At 44.7% G+C, this 22,460-nt stretch overlaps 1 protein-coding gene across 1 annotated transcript; it reads right to left on the bottom strand.

Annotated features, from left to right (window-relative positions):
* Positions 1-12,851: 12,851 nt before the first annotated feature.
* On the bottom strand, positions 12,852-21,040 carry LOC144248381 (OX-2 membrane glycoprotein-like). The gene is given in 5 exon segments (XM_077790534.1): positions 12,852-13,183; positions 13,708-14,019; positions 18,999-19,334; positions 20,769-20,838; positions 20,841-21,040. Coding segments are annotated over 5 exon segments (1,128 nt in total). The 5' UTR covers positions 20,919-21,040.
* Positions 21,041-22,460: the final 1,420 nt, after the last annotated feature.

Raw genomic sequence — 22,460 nt, 5'->3', positions numbered from 1 at the left:
CCCGAGACCCTCCTCAGAGGGAGAAACTCCTCAGACCTTCCCCGAGACCCTCCTCAGAGGGAGAAACTCCTCAGACCTTCCCCGAGACCCTCCTCAGAGGGAGAAACTCCTCAGACCTTCCCCGAGACCCTCCTCAGAGGGAGAAACTCCTCAGACCTTCCCCGAAACCCTCCTCAGAGGGAGAAACTCCTCAGACCTTCCCCGAGACCCTCCTCAGAGGGAGAAACTCCTCAGAGGGAGAAACTCCTCAGACCTTCCCCGAAACCCTCCTCAGAGGGAGAAACTCCTCAGACCATCCCCCTAAACCCTCCTCAGAGGAAGAAACTCCTCAGACCTTCCCCCGAGACCCTCCTCAGAGGGAGAAACTCCTCAGACCTTCCCTGAGACCCTCCTCAGAGGGAGAAACTCCTCAGACCTTCCTCCTAAACCCTCCTCAGACCTTCCCCGAAACCCTCCTCAGAGGGAGAAACTCCTCAGACCTTCCCCGAGACCCTCCTCAGAGGGAGAAACTCCTCAGACCTTCCCCCGAGACCCTCCTCAGAGGGAGAAACTCCTCAGACCTTCCCCCGAGACCCTCCTCAGACCTTCCCCGAGACCCTCCTCAGAGGGAGAAACTCCTCAGACTTCCCCCCTAAACCCTCCTCAGAGGGAGACCCTCCTCAGACCTTCCCCTGGAACCCTCCTCAGAGGGAGAAACTCCTCAGACCTTCCCCCGAGACCCTCCTCAGACCTTCCCCGAGACCCTCCTCAGAGGGAGAAACTCCTCAGACCTTCCCCTGGAACCCTCCTCAGACCTTCCCCGAAACCCTCCTCAGAGGGAGAAACTCCTCAGACCTTCCCCCGAGACCCTCCTCAGAGGGAGAAACTCCTCAGACCTTCCCCCTAAACCCTCCTCAGAGGGAGAAACTCCTCAGACTTCCCCCCTAAACCCTCCTCAGAGGGAGACCCTCCTCAGACCTTCCCCTGGAACCCTCCTCAGAGGGAGAAACTCCTCAGACCTTCCCCCGAGACCCTCCTCAGACCTTCCCCGAGACCCTCCTCAGAGGGAGAAACTCCTCAGACCTTCCTCCTAAACCCTCCTCAGAGGGAGAAACTCCTCAGACCTTCCCCCTAAACCCTCCTCAGAGGGAGAAACTCCTCAGACCTTCCCCCTAAACCCTCCTCAGAGGGAGAAAGTCCTCGGACCTTCCCCCTAAACCCTCCTCAGAGGGAGACCCTCCTCAGACCTTCCCCCAAAACCCTCCTCAGACCAAGTACGTGAGTAAGGGAATGAAAAGGAAGCATGGGATGCAGAAGCTCTCACGCCTCAAGTTTTTTCCCAGAGCTGAGCTGGTGTCACAGCCAGCGCTAACCTTCCCCTCAAGGGTTTTCAAAACAGCTCAGTAACAAATTATTTTAGACTGTATCTCTTCTGTAATTAGAGTGGTCTGTTGCTGTCGCTGCTACCTTCCTGTTGGGTGGGGAGGAAAAGGGGCAGCAGGAGTGATACTGGGTAATCTCTCTGCTATTATTTTGTTGTTAGATTAGGATGTTCTGCTGATAAAACTACATCAGGGATAACATATCAGGCCTTGTTGCAGGCTTGACAGAAACAAGCCATTTCCCAGCCTGATTAATTAGAAACAGCATTCTTAGTGATCAATATAGTTCACTCAGTGCCTGCTCTTTCTTCAAATATTTTCACACACACACACACATTCATACACTGTTCATGCCACTTGCAATATTTATCTTGCTAGACTTGTTTAAGCCATCATTACTCACAGGAGAAAGCAAACATCACAATTTCAACCCTTGACAAAATGAATCGACAAAGATGCCTACATAAACCCAGAAACTCATTTCAGACACAGATGTGTGTGAATATTTGGAGCAATGCTACTAAACTGTGTCAAGGAAGAAGGTGATGTTTGCAGCTTTCCCGGGTCACCCCGGGCTCACCATGTGTTAACCTTACCTGTCCTGCTGCTCTCAGTACCTCGGTGCACAAAGGAACGACTTTTGACTTGTAGAAATAGAAAGCTTCTGCTGCCCCCAACAGATTTGGCTCAACTTTAGTGGCTGGGGTCTGGAGATCAGGGCAGTGTCTTTTCCAGATGGGCAGAACTGTACTTGGAGACACCTTCCCCACCACTGTGCTGGATTTACTGCAGCCTTTCCCCCCTGCCAACTAACTAACCAAAGCTCCTTGGCTTTTAATAAAATTTGAGCTTTACCACTACCTTTCTTTCTATCTCCTAGGATCGATCACTATATCTTAAATCACTTAAATTTCATTTTGCCAGCCTTGCCCTTTTTGTTCCCTTTAAAACAGGCCAGCAACTAACCCACTAGCTGTTTGAGACTGATGCACCTACATGCTTTACACTCTTCTTGTTTTAATGAGAAAAATGTGTTACCAAGTTTCCTGTGCTCACATGCTATATTTGAGGGGATTTTAGAGGGAAGTCCAGATAATTGCCCACTGCACAGTTTAAATTAATTTATCCAGAAGTTCCCTGTGCCATCAAAGTAAGAAAAGGAGGGAAATCCCAATGAAATCTTCCTGCTTTTACTTCATGAAAATGAAGGGGACTTTGCAGGGATTTGAGTGATATATTACAGTAACTCACATCTACTGAGGTGGAAAATGTCTGTATTTAGGCAAATGTTATTACTTCTTCAGCGGGCTGTAGAAACCTAGAGAAGAAAGAGGGAAATGATGAAAAGGTCTGGAAATCAAGAGGGCTGCCCCTTTGGAAGAGAGGGAATAAATTAGAGCTGAGCAGGGAAAGGATGATATTGAAGTAGTAGGCAAAGACCACAGGTAACCTCAGGGCAGAAAAATACTCCAGACAAACCAATAGTGGAAGATTCAAATTATTTTTATATTTAGAGGAGAGCAAAGCACAAAAATCCCCTTCTGCCTTATTCTGTGTTCTAATGTCAACTGTTTTTTTTTTTACAGGAACCTGGCTCAGCTCAGCAATCTTTGCCAAGCTTTACAAGGTTCTTTGTACATTACTTTCTCTGGAGCAGGTGGTAGCCAAAGTGACGTGGACTCTATGGTATGCTAAATCCTTTGAAGTTAGATAGAAAGGGAGTAAGTAGAGAGCTCTTGTTCTAAAATCTAGAGAGGTCTTTGTTAATATTTTTTTATTTATTTAGTTGTAATACACCCTGCATGCTGGTGGAAGTAGCCATTTAAAATTCCTTCTGTCATTAATAAGATTTATTCTTCATTCTTTCCTCTGCCTTCTGGGCAGACACATTCCACTATTAATATATTTACCAATATATTTCTTAATTCTTCCCTTGATTTCTGAGCTACTGACCTCTTATAAGCAGAGTCATTTGAGCCACTAACCAGCAAAACCTGTACAGGCTTAAGGCAAATGTATGATACAGCTGATCCAAGTTGTCATTATTTATCAGTGAAAAGGAAAAAAAAAGGGTGAATGACATACATGTCAGTGACATAGATTCCATAAAACCAAACACAGCAGGTTTTACAGTATATACTGGCTGCTGAGGTTTATATCAGAACATCTGCTCTGCTGATTGAACTCCCTTGCTCTGCTCACAGAAATGAGCATATCCTCCCTTAATCATCATGTGCAGTGCATCTTCAAGTTGCAAATGCTCAAATGGGTCTACTAGAAGGTCTAACCTGGCTCAGGGGATCTGCCACCAGCTGTCATTTTGCTGTTGTTTTGGCCAGCCTGGAAGTGTGGAGAACAGACTTGGGAATATTTCCTTTCCCTGGCCCTTTGAAAGACCTCTTTCTCCAGGAGAGGAAAGAAGAAATTTTATCCAGTGCCAAATTTCCTTCATCAGTCCATTTCAACATCTCTTCCAGTAATCACAGTCAGGGTCCACTGCTGAACAACCCTGATAAAGTCATTTCATGTCATGGATGATATGAAATTGTTGTAATGGTGGTTGTAATTTCTGATACCAGAGATGGAGGTTGTTGGATACCAAAAGACTATTTGAAAATCCAAAGAGGAAAAGCACAGTGCTAATGAATTAATATTTTAATGGAGAAGACGTGGAATGTAATGCGTATGGAACACCTTTGGGAATAAAGGTTTGGGTCAGACCAAGGCTTGGGGCAAGTTTTTGGAGAGCTATCTCACTTGTGCCAGGCGCTGACAATACATACCCACTTCATAACTACATCAGGTTGTGGAGTCTTTATTTCCCATATTGCTTCACGATTTCCAAATGCTCTAAATTTGCATGGCATCATTTCTCCGTAGTCCTTAGGCAGTGATGCCCTGAGTTCAAAAGGTCCACTGATGGACACATCTGGATAGGTTTCCCATATAGACCCTAGGGCTTAGGATCTCCCGGGACATTGCTGGAAGGGGTTTAGGCAAGCTGCCCCTTGCTGAGACCTTAGTGTGTGCTCCTGAGCAGCCCATGGACCTCTGTGCTCCTGAGCAGCCCATGGACCTCTGTGCTCCTCTTATGGAGATGGCTGGTGTCTCTCCTTCCTCCCCAGGGCTGTGGAGCAGCTGGGCTGGGGTATCACTTGGACTCTCTCACCTGCTGTTACCTCTCCATCCTCCTTCATGGGAGAGCAGCCAAGCTCCATAGCATAGAGTCCACGTCACTTTGGCTACCACCTGCTCCAGAGAAAGTAATGTACAAAGAACCTTGTAAAGCTTGGCAAAGATTGCTGAGCTGAGCCAGGTTCCTGTAAAAAAAAAACAGTTGACATAGATAGCCCAGCAGGTGTACTCTCCAACTCACTTTGGAAGCTGCCGTTCAGGTTCTCTCCTTCCTCCAAAAACAAGTGCCTCCAACTTTTTCTTGGTCCCAGGTTTCTCTTGGGCTTTTTGTGAAGGATGAAGCCTGGTGTCTGCTTCTGCAAGAGACCCAGCAGAGTAGGTGGTAATCACTACAGAGCTCTACACCACCTGGCAGAGAGAAGCGATGAGTAGACAAGAGAGTTCTATGTTGATTTGGTATGGCCTTGTTTTTGGTAGCAGGGGAGGGCCACACAAGTGGCTTCTGTGAGAAGCTGCTAGAAGCATCCACCATGTCAGACAGAGCCAATCTCTGATGGCTCTGAAGATGGACATGCTGCTGGCCCAATTGGAGAGGCTGGTAACGCCTCTCTGATGACACATTTCAGAAGACAATCAGAGCAGCGCACGCGCGGTTCTTCTCCAGGGGCGGGGAGGCCCCGCAGTGGGCGCCGCGGGCAGGAGGGCAGGGCGGCCGTGGCAGCGTCCCCTCCCTGCGCCCCACACGGAGAGAGGCGTTCAACAGCGCCAGGGCCGTGAGCCTGCATCGGTGAAAACACGGCGAGAGACCCCCTGACGTGGAACCTAGACAAAACTGACCTCTAGGCACTGCAGGACCCCGTAGGAATCTTTGAATTAGTGGAACTTGTTGGCAATGGTACCTGTGGGCAGCAGCGTTTCTTCTAGTTGGAGAAGAGGAGGAAGTGAGGAGAGGTGAGAGGAAACAACATGGCAGCACCAAGGTCAGTGGAAAAAGATGTGGAGAAGGTGCTCAAAGTGTCAGAGCTGAGATTCCTCTGCAGGCTGTGGTGAGGACCAGTGTGAAACAAACTGTCCCCCTGCAGCCCATGAGCTCCACAGGGGATGCAGAGATCCACTCGCAGCCCATGGGAGAAGTGCTCACACTGGAGTGGGTGGATGCCAGAGGAAGCTGTGATCCAGTGGGAACCTGAATGGAGAGAGAGGGCCCTTGCTTCCAGAGATAGAGAATGAAGGCCCTTGTTGCCGAACTATAACAGCCTGTCCTTAGAGGACTGTACCCCATGGGCGAGTGATCCACACCACAGCAGTTTTGGGAGGACTATTTTCCTGTGGAAGTGACGCACATTGCAGCAGTTTTGGCAGGATTTCTTCCTGTGAGATTGGAATCACGACAGAGAATTTCCCAGGGAACTGTCTCCCATGAGAGGGGTTCAATGGCATAGCTCTCCCTGAGCAAACAGATGACAAACAGATCAAAACCCCCATGGCCCTTTTTCCCTGTACTAGGAAAGAGGAATGGGCTGCAGGGGAAAAAAGAAAGGCTTTTATAAAAGCTTATTTTACTTATCATCATCCTCCTCTGACTCTGTTAATAAGAAATTTACCTTATACTTTTTACCTTGAACCTCTTTTCTCCCAGTCCTTATCTCAACTCATGAGACCTTAGTTAATTTTTTTCCCTTGCCTTTGCCCAGCTAGGAGAGTATAAACCTGGCATTTGGTCACTGTCAAACCACAACAGGCTCCCAGTTACAGCACAGGAGCACCAGGAGCTTGCAGGGAACACACTGTGTCTGGGAGGCCAGAGCAGAGTGTTTAGTGGGAGGGATTCCCAGTTGTGACCAATTACTTGTTTTGCCTGTGGATGCCAGCAGCCCTCTGAAGCACCTTTGAGTCTGCACCAGGAGGAGGGCAGGGCAGACCCTGGTGGGGAAGCTTCTTTGTGAGTCTGCTCTTTACAGCACCCGAGCTCTGTAGGGCTCCCTGGCCTTGTCCAGAAGGGACATCTCAGCTGCCCTCCTGGACATTTCCAGTGCCTCTTCCATGCCTTTGCACCTAAATAACTTTGACTAACTTTTCTGCTGCAGGGGATGCAAAGATCCACTCGCAGCCCATGGAAGTGCTGGGGCCCTCTAGGGCACTTAAGCGTTTTTCCTGGTGGTTCTTAGAGGGACCCATGGGACACACGTTGTTGTGTCATCCACCCAGTGTGGCTGCCCCATGCAGCAAAGACACGGCAGGGCAGAGACCCCTAATGGAGGATGTGAATAACCACTAGAAGCCTTGGCTGGTTTTGTTACCTCGTTTTGGTAAGGGATGTATTGGTGTGTGCAGGCTCAGAGAGGCTCTCTCACCTAGGTCTTGCTGTAAGCTGGAAGTTCTGGGTGCACCACGTGTCTTCTGCCTGGGGAAAAAAACCCACACCATCAATTAGTCACAGGATGCTTAGTATACCCCTTGTCATTTAGAGTGAATTGTGCTATTTTAAAGATGCTGCTACTAGTTGGGTGGGTTTCCAAAAGAGATATATAAAAATGCCAAGAAGAAAGGGAAAGGCAAATTGCAAGCTGAACAGAGAGGCAAGGCACCACATTTGCAGAAAAAGGAAAACTATTCTTACTTGTTCCTTCTGTGGTTGTTTAGTCTCATGACACAATATATCAACACCAGTAAGAACAATGCAGCTATTAATATCGATGTGATGATGACTGTGCTCTTCTGAACATCTACAAAAAGAAAACAGTAAGTTCACACAGAACATGAAGTGATGCCAGTATGTTTTTGCTGTTCTTTTTAAGAGGTTGGGACTGAGTGCAGCATTAAGAATTTTGTCCTTGTTTATTATTTGAAGGAGAGAAAGGAGCAGAGTAGAAATATAGTTGTACCAAATATGAAGGATTATTTAATGTTTAAAATAAATACTAATAATGTCTCACACTTCCCTGGTATCAGGTTGTATCAAAACCTAGAACTTTTTATCTATTTGTATTTCTTTTTCTGAAAGACAGCTTATCACAAGAGAAGTGTCCTATCCTTCCTGACACATATCCTTCAGCAAAATATTCTATGTGAAGTGTTTTCCCCCATCATTGTAATAATAATTAAGTGTGGTCCGGGTGCAAAAATAAAATTTTAGGATTCTAGATTAGGGGTCCAAAGGGGACAAGATGGAGGGAATTGTGTGTGTATTGTCCTTTTTCTCCTTCTTCATGCCCTCCATGTTTCACTGTGGTGTTGGCATTTTTCTGTTGGTTCAGGCTGGGGACACACTGTCCAACGTAGGTGACAGATATTGGCACGTTATTGTAAATCCAGCACAGGAGACACCAGCAGGTGTCAGTGCTTTACCACAACCAATGTCATTTATGAAAATAGCTAAATTCCTGTAAACAAGGAAGGCTCAAGGCAAATCGATTTGCTTAAACTGAAATGTAAGCCTGGGTGTTTATGATGAAACCTGGGCTTTCTGTAATTTACCTAAAGGATAATATAAAATAAAATATTGTGATTAAAAAAAATTAAGGTTGGTTTTTTTTACACTAAGAAGTGTAGGGTTTTTTTCTGAAAAGTTTTCATCTTCACCTCTCATGTACCATTTCAAGTTCTCTTTTACTAGACAAAGTTGCCTTTTCTTTAGGGTGGTTGAGGACCACAGCTTCTGATATGTTAGGGAATTTAAAAGTTGGTATTGTGTAGGGATCTTAGAGTGAGGGTTCTCTCAGCCTTCCCAGAAATTTCAGGCAGCTTTTCTCAAAGTTGAGCAGACTACAACAGAGTCCATCCACAAAGAGCTGGACATTTATTCAGTGCTCCTTTCACACATAGCTTTATATGTCTGAAGATGAAAGCAGCAGATATATGAGAAGGCCCTTTGTGTGGCTGCCAAAAACTTGAGCAATTTCTGGTGTACTGAGAGTGAAAACAAAAATACACTTGATTTGTATCTGCCTGGCTTGATAGTCTCATTTATAAAAGAGAAAAATGCAATCAATTTGTGCAGTTCTCTTGTTTCAGCTGATTTCCAGGGGCTCAGTATTGAAAATTGAATTAAAACAATGGGTTATATTTTCTTCCATGTCTGATTTAATAAGAAAAATTACTGGTGTGGTATTTAGATGAATCATTCCCCCAGGGTCACACAACAGAGAATTGATGAATGATGCTTTCAAAGGTCTATCACCAAAACAAGGTTTCTTTTCACTGGACAAACTTAGTCCCATGCCTCTGCCAGCACTGGTTTCAGAAGAAGAATATTCCTATTTCAGCCAGGGCCTGTAAAATACCTAAGACAAACAAGCTACATTTCCAAGTCATCTCTTCAGCCAGTGCTGTTGGGGCCAATCTGCTTGCATCTTCCTGCTCTCTTAGAGCCAGGAACCCACTATCTAGGCAGAGAAAAATATCAACACAATATACCTCTGAAACAGCCTGGCATGCCAAAACAGAAGCATGAACACTTTATACAGCCTGAAGAACCTTAATTTTATCTATATATCTATCTCAGCTATTTAAAAGGACACTTCTTACATGAGTTAAAATCTTAACCCAAACCAGCTAATGTCAGGGTCAAAGGATCCCAAAGCTGAGAGGTGCAGCCTACATTTGGTTTATAAAGAAAGATGCATAACCCAGAACCAGTTTTATCTAAGTGAGAGGCAAGAAGGAATGTGGCATTCCTGCTTGACCTTTTTCCATCAGGTAGGAGAAATTATATCCTGCATCAACACCACTTGTCCTTAGGCTGGACAAAATGCAGTGGCACAAAGTAGCCAAAGGCAGAGTTGGGTGAGCCTGACAACTGCCTAGCCTCAAAGCAGGCAAAAATCCTAGGTTTTTTTTTTTTTTTTTTTTTTTTTTTTAAATATATTTTTGTGGTGGTAGTATCAGCTCAGAGCTTTCCTGTAGAATTTATTTCAAAAATATGGTCTGCTTCTATTGACTTACAAAGTAAATCTGCTTCATATCACTTGTATTGGAGCAGAAATACAAAGCAGTCTTTTTCACTTAAATTTGCTTTCATCCTATCAGTTTTATTTCTATTTCTCATTTCAACCTCCACACCAATCTCACCATCTCCATCTACAGCCATGCAGGGCCACAGCAGACAAAAGGTGTTGGGGATCAAAACCCACCCACTTATTAAAAGCCCACATTTATTAAAACAAATGCTAGGTATCTGTATAAACCAAACTGAAATATAACCTTAAAGGAATTCTTACAAATTGTTAACAGAAGTAACTAGACAGACAAGCACAAACTAATCACAAAAAAATCTCATAACAGCAGTTAGGATGTTCATCATTCACAACCAAAACTTCTGATTCCCTCAGTTATGCTTTAATTTATTCTACAAAAGATGGTCTGTAGCTATTTCATATTCTTTTTTTGTCCCATAGCTATCAGCCACTTAATTAACCATTGTCTGTATTCTTGCATTCCTTTCATTGCTATGTGAAGCCAAACAGCACAGCAGCAGCACACAGCATTTTATGGTACTGTGGCTTAGTATAGCATGAAGGTAAGTACATGTGTTGGTTTTAAGTGTTCTGTGACTGGATGTCACGTTCACACATGCAGTATCATGAATGAAAAATAAATCTTGTACAGAATTTTACTTGTAAGCCATTGCATCCCTCACCCAGCTGCTGGACCTATCATGCTCATAAGCAGAAACCTCTAAAAATTTCTACCTTCAGCTAAAAAGTAAAAGAAGCTACAAACCCACACATAAACAGATTCATTCACGACTTCAAGCCCTGCTTTCCCACACTCCAGGTGATCAGTTTGTAGAAAAGAATAACAGATAATTTACCCATTTTCCTGGGTTTAAATAGATTTCTCACTGGCATTGTGCCTTTAGCTCTTCCCTCAGGAAATCCTTTTTTTTTACCCATGTCTAACCCCCATTTCTGCCAGGGATTTTTTTTTTAAAAACCAACAAAACAAACAACAAAACCAAAAACCCTTAGTCTAAACACTAGCAGAAGCCTCATGTTAAAACTCAAATAAACTGCTCTAAATTGCAAGTGCAGACTTTGCAGAATGGCAACCTGCTCAATAAGGGTGCCAGGGGCTCTCCACCCCATTCCTGCCTTCCACAAACCCAGGGGAAAACCTTCTCCCCTCTCCTCTTCCCTCATCAAGGAAGAAATAAAGCAACAATGGTGGAAAAGTTTGGACAACCATTACTTCCTCCTTTGACAATTAGGGGACTATGAAGAAAAAACCCCAATTGTAACAGCTGCAGCCAGTTCCTCTTTCCCCTCACTCACAAACTGTGCTATTTCTAGGCATTAGGGGGGTTTAAAAGAAGTATTTTGTAGCAAAGACCAGGTTTACTCATTCTCAACTCACTCGTTTTCATTTTTGTTCACTTGGCTTTTTGACTACAACTTAGTGATTCATGTGGGATGCCCATTTGAAATACGTGGACGAGGAAAAACCAGATTACATGCTTTTGCTCTGGGAAGCCAGAAGGAGAGGAAGCAGCCTGCACTGGTGGCTTCCCACAAGACCAGCACGATCCAGGCAGGCTCATTTCTCTGTCCCTAAGTCAACAAGACTTTATGAGCATATGGTGCAATTCAGGGAATTATAGGAGACTCCAGCTCAGACCCATTGCTTAGAAGCAAAACATGGTCAGAATAGGGAACACTCCTTGTCCTGCACTGGTACTTCTCTGACCACATGAAAATAAATAAAACACCCAGGTCCTCAGGCTGACCAGCCTCCTACTGCACTCACCTGCCACTCCACCAGAACACAAACAAAATGCACAGCACAACCCCTAAAGCTGCCCTTTTATTGCCCTGCTGCCTCCTGCAGGTGGGTGGGATGCCAGGAAACACAAAACAGCTGTGATAGATCAGGTACATTAAGAAGAGGGCTGTGAAGAGCCCTGAGAAAGAGGGAAAAAGGACACATCTATGTGCCTTTTACATTGCTTTCCAGGAGAATTTGCTGGAAATTGGACTTGGCACTTCCTCGTGGCTCTTGCCTTGAAGCCTGTTACTCCTGGCACCTGGGTTATAAGCTCAGGCTGGCTGCAGTCTTGCCCTGATCTCTTGTGCCCTTTAGGGAACAAGTTCAACACCTGAAGTTCAGACTAGTGTGCTGGGATGTTCCACAGGTTTTCTGCAGCCTAGCTCCTGATAAGGGGCTCCTTTGGTCCATCAGCAATAATTTCCAAGCCAGCAGCCTTACAAAAGACTTGTTGCCTTGTTTCAGATAATCCTCCGTCCAATTTTAAGTTTGCAATATTAAAATATCAAAGGGTAATAAACAATGTTGAAACCACCAAAAATACAAAGCATGACTTCCACTAAATGGATCCACACAGCCAGTCTGAGTTTCAAATAAATATGTTACATTTTTTTCTTACAAAACAATTATTACAGTGTAAATAAAATAAATAAATATATATTATAAATGGTCCATTTTTATATTTCTCTTGGAGAAAGTCACAGAAGGTTTCCTTGGAAGCTTGAGGTGTTATTTTAAGAGTTTCTTTCTTGCATGTGTAGGTGGGGCAGCTTCTCAGGTGTTCAGTGGTGCACCAAGGGTGTGGGACACTGCAGGAGCCCACCTGCCTGCAGCTCCATACTGTCTGCACTTCTTGGCCTTGGTGCAGGCAGGAAGTACCTGATGAAAGAGAGGTTGTTGTGTTTATTTCTTCAAAACATATGGGTGTTTAAAGTGTGAGGGTAAACATCCTGGATATTTGTATTGCCAAGTGAGTCCTTGCATCTCTCTGTGACAGGAGACTTAAATTTTCTCCTTGCAATCCCACCAGCAGTCTTCAGCTTGGACCTAGAGTTATAACACCTAAGACGTGTTGCCTTTCCTCCATTGCTTCTTTTTCTCCAAAATTTTCCCCAAAATCCAGGGTGCACATGCTAGGCATGTACTGCAAGGAGGATGAGGAAATGTCACAAAACTGAACTGTGGTTTTCTGAAATGATGCCACTTCACCTCAGTTTAACCACCTCAAGATTGTATCCTGCAGCCCCTCCACTAGGATAGCCTTGGTGGACAACCAGCAGTGCCTCAGCCCATGCCCCAGCATGGCACCCTGGTCTTCCCTCACAGAGGCACAGTTTTCCTCCAAAGACAACATTTTGTTTGAGGCCCATCCTCAAAGTTGCTGCCTTTGTGAGCTGCATTGGTTGTGCTCGTAAAATTGGTTATTTTATGAGCTGCAGAAGACCAGTGCAAGGCTCTGGCCACTGCTTACACAATTATTTTGTGCTCAAATATAACAGTAGGGTGATGCTCCCACTGCAGCATGCCTTGTCATTGGCACAGGGAATGTTTTCTAGCTGCCAGCACACTTGGGCACTCTTGGGCTATGCAGAATCAGGTTTCCCCTTCCCAGCTGTCTGGCTGGGAGCTCATTCCTGTGTCCCTCTCCAGCCCAGTTCCAGCCTGGCTTGGGTAGTGTGCAGGCAGCCCTGGTGTGGCTGGGCTGAGCCGGGTCATGAGTGCCAAGACCTGTGGGGGTGAATTTTGCAGCCCCCTGAGGAAAGGCAGACCTACCCAGCAGGGCCAGGCTGGGTTTCTCTCTGGCTCACGTAGGTGCCTGAGGCAGTGGTAGAGGAGGCAGATGAGAAGGAGAAGGGAGGTCAGGGGGACCAGGACCTCCAGTGCAATGGCAGCGGCCATGGATGATGCCATGCTGCTGTCTGGACCTGTGGGGAAAGCAGCAGGTACTCAGTATGAGCATGAAGTAAAAAAACCAACCTGAAACCCATTTCAAGCATCCCTTGGCCATTGGGCAGATAAGGGCACTGGGAGCACATTCCAGCATGATGCACACAAGTGGCATTGCCAGCAGACCTGTGCTTGGGGTCTGATGTTAAGGTCAGGCATGCAGAACCCAGCCCCTCTGAGCTACCCAACGCTGGCATCTCTTGGTTTGTCACATTGTGTGACAGGAAACCCTGCCACAAATAGTCCTTCATAGAGACAGGGAGGCTGGGGCACATCATGGTGGGTAAGGGGACCTGAGGGGCACTAAGATATTATGTGCCATTGGCCAGGGCATTTGGATGTTTCATGGCACCTCCTCCATCCCTCCCAAGCCCAGCCACAGCTGCTCTTCCAGGTGCTTTCCCCACCTTCCAACCCTCTGAGGAGTTTTCTGATTCTACCCCAGGAGGTGTTTTCCCAATTTCTTCCCTACTCCAGAGCAGGAGCAGAGTTACATACTGACCTTGTTCCAGGCTGTCTATGGGCAGGACCAGGGTCAAATTTAGAGAAGGGTGTTGGATCATGCAGGTGATGGGGTACTCCTGAAGGATTTTGGAGTGGGTGTGGGTAAAATTGCTGATGACAGTCACGGTCTGGTTGCTGAACTTTATGTGGTACTCCCTTGGTTTCTGCTGCAGGATGCTGGGGAGGTGCCAGGTTATTTTTGGAGCTGGTTTCCCTGTTGCTGAGCAGCTCATCCCCACCATTTTCTCAGAGTCCTCAGCTTTGTCTGGATTTGGTATAAGCTTAGTTTCCAGTTTGGGGTCCGAGATGGCTGTAAACAACAAAGTGACAAAGTCCATTAATTTCTACTTATGTTTGAGCAAAGAGAATCTGTATTTACAGTTACTTTGGAGGAAAAACTTACCATCTAATCTTAGCTCCCCTTCCCAAAGCCCCAGCAGTGACAAATAAATATGAAGGTGATCAGACAGTAGTCTGGAAGTGAAGAGTTGGACAACAGAAGGTGCAAGAGGGCAGAAGCATCTGTTTCAGTTCTGTTATAGCAGCAGCATCCCAACTGAGAAGCTGAGTTATGGCTGAGTTAAAAGCAGAAGGTAGTGGAACTGTGAAGTCATATGTCCTTTTCTCTCTGAAAGAGCTGAACTGCTTATATGTGTTAGAATTATTTTCCTTTAAAATTACCTGCAGGATTAGCTTTATTGCTGTTTAGCATTTTTGCTGTTGAGGTGTGGAGAGTTGCAAATCAAAGGACTACATGCATCTATTTATGCAAGACAGTACTAGTGAATTTGTATGTGGTTACACCATGTGATTTCACCCGTGGAAGGTTTGTGCTTTCATCGTGTAAATGGTTTAGGGTGAGTCACAGTATCCCTCAAAAGTATCATGAAAGATCACTTCTTCTAAACAGTCTCATGCCAGCAGATTTGTGGATGTTGTCACATTTAATTTTAATCTGGAAGAAGGATGAACTACAGGCATCATTCATGCTTACTCACTCACATGAAGCCTACTTGTTGATTCCTATTTATATAAAATGTATTTGCAGGGAATAGATAAAGAGGAGAGGTTCTGGAAGTTGGTTTCAACCTGGATAGAACTCCGTGTGAGATCTGAACACATAAGCCAAGTCCCATGTAAAAAACTGCCTGTTTATCCTTTGGCATAAAATCATGCCATAATTTAGGTCAGAAGGGACTTCAGGAGAATGTCTAGTTCAAACCTCTGCTTAGTTTGATAAGGTCAGTTTGCACAGGCCAATCTCTGTAAAGGTGTGTATTTGCATTTGGGAGTGCAATCCATGGGTTTTTGCATGGCAGCTCACCAGCCTGCCTTCTACTTCAGTGCATGTGCTGATGGAATAGGAGTCTAAACCACACTCTACTTCTAGGTCTTTGTTTCTGAGAATATGGCTTTTTTAAAGCATTTAAGTGCAGTGGCAATTCTAGTTTCAATCATGTCTGAATTACCATGAATGCCCTCTGTTTAAAAAAGTATCCACTGCTATAATTAGTAGAACTCCATGTGTATATTACTACTTGCATAAGAAAAATAACAGTGGTAAGTGCAATATTTATGCTAAAATTAATTTTTATCCCAACACTAGAACATACCTCTATCATTTAGCAATCCTGCTGTTAAATGAGCAAACAAAACTTCTTTTCATTCTTATGAAAAACAATTTTTCCTTTTGTGAGGTAAACAAAGACTTGCCTGTGAGGTGTAGCAGACACTGAGAAAAGGGGAAAAGATGTGTGCCAGATGTATAATGGCACCTATAACCTCCTGCTACAATTCCAGATGCACCTCAAAAGGTTGTCTGTGTCTTCCTAGCCACAACTGCCAGAAGCAAGACTTTGTATACCAGTAATTTTGTTGCTTTTTGCTTGTTGTTTGATCTTTTTACAAGCCTGACCTCATTTACTCACTATGGCTGTGCGAGCATAGAAAAAATAAACTTGTACTTCTCACTTTTTGTATCAACCATAGACAAAATCTCAACACCCGCAGAGTTGCTGAAACCTCTGAGAAAAACAAGGAAAGTGTTTAGGGGGATTTCAGCTGGAACATCTCAAAATCTCCCAGTGAAAAGACTACTGTCACAAACAATTTATGTTTCTATTAATAAATGATCTCTGAACTTCTTTCACTCACGGGATGCATAAAAATAACATATCCACCCACAGGGTTAACTTCAAATATCAGCTTGCAAAATTCACAAGCAGTCAAAGGGAGAAGTCACAAATGTTACCACAGAGGATGAGAAAAACTTCTCAGTGTCTTGCTAGAAACATGTGCACTCCACACCTGCTCTTCTTCTGACTAAGCAGTTCTCTCTCTTCTCACAATGGACCCCAATGAATGATCCTTTAGGGCTGAGCTTCTCTCTAACAAATGTCTGTAATAGATGCACTGTCAGAACCTGCAAGTTCTTGCTTTTGCAGAAAAGTCCTGCTATGCTATTTGCTAGTATGTGCTGGCTGTTCATGTTTGATGCATACACTTAACTGCTTCTTTAGCCTTCCATCAAAATATTTGTTTCCAGTGAAAAAGTCTTCACCTGATGCTGTGTGCCAGTACTTGCTTTAGTCTCTCTTGTAGATCAGGACTGCAGATGTTCCCAAATTTGGGCTCTGTCAGCATTCCCAAATACTTGAAAAAGGGACCTTCTGTAATGGCTTTCTGTAGTTAGAAGGAATTAGGCACTGCTAAGCCTTTAAATATAAAAAGCATATAATGAATCAGGTCATTATATGCTGTTTATATTTAAAGGCTTAGCAGTGGTGTTACAGAGAATGATAAACGATTGCAGGAATCACATTATGCCTCATGATGACAGAAGGCTATGGATGCTCACCCACAGTACTGTGCCTTGATTTTCCTGTCTCAGAAATTGCCATGGCATTTTTCCAGCTGGGCTCAAGACTCCTGGACAAATGTCGCCAATCTACAGTGAAGGCAGGTGGTCTCCAAAGACAGTGCAGCAAATGCCCAGGGAATTTTATAACTCAGCAAGTCTTGCCTATCCTCACGTGGCACATCCCCCTCTCTCCATATCTCTCCCTCAATCCTCATCCTGGATTTCATTCTCATCCTCTTTGTCAGTGAAGTTTGTCAAAATATTTCCAGGGTAAAAATGAAGGGGGAAAGGCAGCAGACTGTTCAAAAGAGACGCACCAAACCTGCTTGAAACTATTGTGTTCCAAAATGGATTTTGCTACAGGGTAGGACATTTCTGCTTCTTCCTGGGTTTGCTGTTTTCAGCCAGGCAGGCCTGACATCCCTCCAGTCATAACTGTTTCTTTATTCAGTGTTGTATCCAGTTTTTATGTGGTTTCACTTCCCCTCACCACGGGTGATGGTGCCCGTCCTGTCCCAGAACAGCCGCTTGCAAAGGCTGCAGTAACTGGGCAATTTACCAGCCCGTAAACTCCCTGGCACTCCCCTCTTGAGGGCATGGCAGTGTTTAATTTTCAACTGGTGACTCGGAATTGCTCACCCTGCCCTGAACCTCTGAGCCTTGGGAGATTCCTGCTGGCTTCACTCTGCCTCATGGGGCACCCTCTGGGCTTGTTCAGACAAGTTGTTCCCATCATTAGGAGTTGGGGTATAATGAGCAAGACTGTGGCTTTTAAGTGTAAATTAGCTTCAATGAAATAACCACATAACTAAACCTTCTGCCTAAAGAGCTAAAACTTTCTGTCAAAGTGCCAAATGCTCAGTTTGTTCATGGTGACCCTCCAGGGCTGGTTTGATACAGCACATTACAGGAAGGCTGCCATGACCTCAGTGAGGCAGATTCACCTCTGGCAGTGGCCTATGAGAGAAGTTAAAACCTTCCTAGTTTTCATCTGAGCCACAGGAAGAGATGCTTCCATAAGTTTGTGTGGCAGAAGAAAAACATCCCTTTTTTTTTTTTTTAGAATTAGTGCTCTGGTGAAGGATAAACCATAGCCAAAAGGTTGGTGAGTTTGGGAAGGAGTTCCCCCACTTGGATGGAAAAAAACACCAAACCAAAACCCAAACCCAAAAGAAATCTCTGTGTTTAGATTTATATGATTAAAAAGAATGGGATCCCTCTGGAAGTCATTTTCCTGTAATGTATAATAAGTGTTTACCCTCTGAAGTGGATTTCTTTAGGAGCTTTCCTCTCCATATATGAAATACTGCATGAATTTCTCATCACTTCTATTTTCTGCCCTAGTTTTCCCAAAAGAGAGGAAAAAGAACGTTTTTTCCAGACTTGTTTTTCCCTTGTGCTTTTCACCACCACTTCCTTTCCCCTATAAGTTAGGAGCTCCCTTTTTCCACACAGAGACTCCAGAGAGGTGTGTGGATGTATGTGTCTGTATCTTTATCAGCAGAAGGTACTAGGGATAAACAAAATACTCTGCAGGGGTCACATCACCAGTGACAGGGCACAGACACTGATACTCTCCACAGGGGATGTGATCTTTGGCCAGTTTCCCCACAGCAGTCCCTGAGACAGCTAGGAGCCAACAGGGTGTCCTCAGAGCATGTTTAATGCCTCAGCTTTCTCAGCTGGACAAAACCCAGCAGCTTTCCTCAAAAGATGAGCAGCTTGTTACTCTTAGCTGAGTTCATCTTTTAGTCTTTATTTCAGGTTGAATTTGCTAGTTGATGATTTCATATGGAGGTGACAAATATTGCCTCATGACTGACTTATGATTTGTTTCAACTCTCTTCTTTAAGCTAGTTGATGCTGACCTGCTCAGGATATTAATGTGTGAAATCCCATGAGTCATAGAGTATTTCAACCTTCTTTTTTTACATTTTTTAAAAAATAAAATCCTTTTCCTGACCCCAGCCCAGCTACTGTTATTTTTACTCTAGCTTCAAAATGGGCTTCCAGCTATTCTGGTCATGCATGTGCCTCTTTACGTTTTGAGTACTTTGTGATTATTTTACAACCAAATGAAGAGGAAGCTAAAAATTGCCTGATTTCCAGGATTAGGAGGTGAGAGCAGCAGTGAAAGGAAGAAGAGGAGCACAGGTTCATGGCTGTGGCCAGGCAGCTGTCAGCACATCACAGGGCCAGGGAAACTTGGAGGAAGTCATGAGTTACATGTCAGTTTTGAATCTCACTATTGCTGACTTGAAAGGGAAGAAAAATTAAAGAACTGTTGAATGCTGGTTTCCCATCAGAGGTAAAACCAGACAGAGAGAGCCCTTTTTCTCATATCAGTGTAGCAATGTTAGGGAAGGTTTTTCACATGAAACATGACTTGGTCCTCAGATAAGCACCCGTACACAATTACAGTGCCTTACCATAAACCTTGAGACACATCCTGCCAGTGACAGCCCCCGAGGGAAATGTGTTGAAGATGCATTTGTAGCATCCTTCATCTTGGAGGGTGACTCCATGAAGGGAGATGGCTGAGGCTTGCAACTCGCTGTGGGCAAAGCTCACGTGGCTGACATAGTCCTTGGCTATTTTTTGGCCATTTATCGTGCTGTAAGTCGCTATGTTGTCTTCAGCCCTGGCCGTCTCCTTCTGCCATGTCACCTGTATCACGTCTTCTTTCGTGACTGACCGGCATGAAAAAGTAACATTTCCTCCTGCCTGGACTGACTGGACCTTTCTGTTCATCACCTGCACAGAGGCTGGGGGAGAAGCAAGTGCCACACTCAGCATTTCTCACACTCTTCTGCAGCCCAACCCCAGCAGAGGCCCCGCAGCCCCTCGCCCTCATTTCCAAGCAGTGCAACTCTGGAGGATTTCTCTATCCCTCCATCTAGGGAAAAGTTGAAAATGCAGCTTGAAAGAACCACACAGAGTTTCACTTGACCTGCCACCTCTCACACCAAGCATTTTGCCAGAAAGGCAGTTCTGGTGTTCAGTCAATCTGACACTGATTTGTCTCCTAGGACTGCTATTCCATGGGCACCCACAGAGAGATTCCTGAAACTTTCAGCCATGCTGATGACCAAACAGCTGTTGGCCCAATACCACCCTCTTAACCCTCCTGCGGCATGGGGGGAAGCAAATCAGGAAAATGCTAAAAATTATTATGTGTCTCACTACACATACATCATGTATTCACACTTGGCAGAGACTGGCAAGGATCAGAAAACCAGAAGGAAAAAGCAAGGCAGGGAGGACCTGGTCTCAGCATTGAAGTCATGCTGCTGAGAAACAGCTGCAGAAGAGACCCTACTGAAGACCCACAGGCAGAAAACTTGCACAGCATAAATGCCATGGTATAAAAGGTCTTCAGGGAAAAGAAGAAAACAATCAGTCTCCTCTTCCAGTTTTAGACATGAAAAAATTGTTAAGGGTACAGGCACGGTGAAGCTGATGGCTCAGCTCCACAGTTCTCTTGGCATAATAATTTTCAAAGTTTATTTCTGCATGTCAGCATGGGAAGGGAGATATTAGCAGTAACAGTTGCAGCACTGAAAGCATAATTCAATTTACAAGAAAGGGAAATATCTTTGCAGAGAAGGGAGAGGCTGTCTGCAGTGCCCAGAGGTACACTAGACTAACCTAATCAAGAAAGCACTCTCAGATTCTGGCTGTGACCACAGCCAGGTGGATTTTCATCAAAGACCAAGAAGCCAGTTGTCAAGCTGTGCCAGTCACTTTGCTTTCCAGATCTCAGCAGTGCCATAGGCAGACTACAAACCATGATAATGGAACCTAGTTTGAAACTAATTCAGCCTTTTCTACACGATTTTTAAATACAAAACCAGTGTCATACATCCATGCTTTTGGTGGTCTGAACAGATTCCTACAAGCAGGTTTGCCTGCTTTATAATTTGCCCATTGCAATACCTTTATACATCTCTCTGGAATTTATAAATGCACTGGTGCTAAATTAAGAAGTGGATGCTGTCAGAACAACCAGCAGTGACACACCTGAGCCCCAGGTAAGTAGCACAGTGCCACAAGTGCCATGTAATCACTGGGTTTGCCCCAGGAGGGTGCCAAGTGGGGGCTGCAGCACCCAGCAGCACAGAAGGAGGCTGGCACAGCCACTGATGTCCCTAGCACTGTTAGGATAATGACACAGACACCCAGACAGACAAGAGAGTTACCTGGAGCAGTGGTCCAGACGCTGAAGAGCAGCAGGCAAGTGACCATCATCATCTTAGCTGTGCGCTCAGAGAGACAAGCGAGCGATCCACTGAGTGCCACTTCCCCTTTCTTAAACACTTGGCTCTTACTCTAGGGACATTCCCCATCATAAAGCTACAGTAAATGGCTTGTGAAGACCTCCTGCCTCTATGACACAGCTGAGTTTTAGGGGGTATGACAAAAACTGCCACAGACAGAAACTCAGGTTTTCCCAGCTGTGCTGCTAAGCAGACAGGAGTACTGGGTTTTTCACAAGCACTCTGCCCATAAGGTTGAGTTTTCATAAGCACCTAAATACAAGTACAGATTTTGAAACTGGCTCAGCACCCAGTGTCTGTGGGTTGCAGGAGGAAAGGCCACCCTGGCCTTGACCAGAGCTCCAGGAAAGGCCATGCTGCAATGAGTAGTGCAAATGTCCCTGCATGTAACTCAGGGGACACAGTTAGGGGTCTGCATCCATCCTGTCAATCAGCGAAGACCCGGGATGTGTTGATGCTTCTGTAACACAACTCTTTTTCTAAGTTAAGGAGACCAAAGCAAGCCAAGAGGTGGACTCAGGGCCTAAATCATGTGTTGTCTCAGGGAAAGAGCAGAGCCTTGGTCTCACCTCTCCTCCACTGAGATTGCCTCCATCTCCACAGATCCACAATCCTTCCCCAGCCTTGCCTCTTGGAAAGGCAGGGTTGCCTTCCACAAGCACACAATTCCTCCTCCACCATCACCTGAGATGACATAAAAATACGTCCCACAACTTGTCTGAGTCATTGTATTTGTGCCTTTTTTGCTCTGTCATTGAACACATTGCCTGTGTTCCCCTTTCTGTGTGGGCTGTGATCACAGCTGAAACCAGCCAAGCCCTCAGCCCACGGGTGCCTCTCCTATGGCACAGTGGGGCAGCCATACCATGAGACCTCATTTGCTAATCAAACTTCTACTGGTAAATTGTGTTTCAAGTTTCTGACTTCTGATGAGTGCCTTACATTTTTTGCAAATTCTTACTACTCCAAATGACTATGATTGCAAATAAAATGTTTTCTCTCAGTTGAATGCCCACACAGATTATTATGCAAATCAGTTGCAAGCCAGCAAGCCCAAACCATAAAGTGACAAGCATACTTTCACATTTATGATTCTTTTTCTCCTTAGTGGCAGCTAATCTGAAAACAGAAACAGCTCAAGTATCAGTATTACTCTAAAGAAACATTTTGGACGTGTTTTTATGTAGGTTCAAGAATTCATTCCCATAAGTCTGAAAAATACATTTCTCACACATACTATTGTCTTTTTCCTTTGAGATATCTTATTTTCCTTTCCTTGAGTTACTTGCATAGTTGCACTTTCCTGCAAAATTTCTGGAAGTGCATTCTGGCCTGATCAAAATGTGAGATCACTACTTAGCAATCACAAAAGGAACTGCACTTGACTTTAAGAAGAATTGCAAGCCCAACTGGTAGATATTCTTGTCAGATTTAACCAAATTAATTTCTCTCAGAAACATTCTGATCTTCCAGAACCCTTAAAATCTGTGAGCTGCTAAAGGAAACACTTTTCAATGAAGAGCAAACTTTCAGTCTTGGCAAAGGACAGAGGTGGCTCTGCCAGTGGGAAAAATTTGTTTGCTTTAATTTGTTACTGCATTCCTGGTGAGGAAG

The sequence above is a fragment of the Lonchura striata genome, chromosome 2, assembly GCF_046129695.1.
Source record: "Lonchura striata isolate bLonStr1 chromosome 2, bLonStr1.mat, whole genome shotgun sequence".
NCBI lineage: Eukaryota > Metazoa > Chordata > Aves > Passeriformes > Estrildidae > Lonchura > Lonchura striata.
Note: the sequence above shows the minus strand (reverse complement) of the source record. Positions and strands in the feature narration are given on the sequence as shown.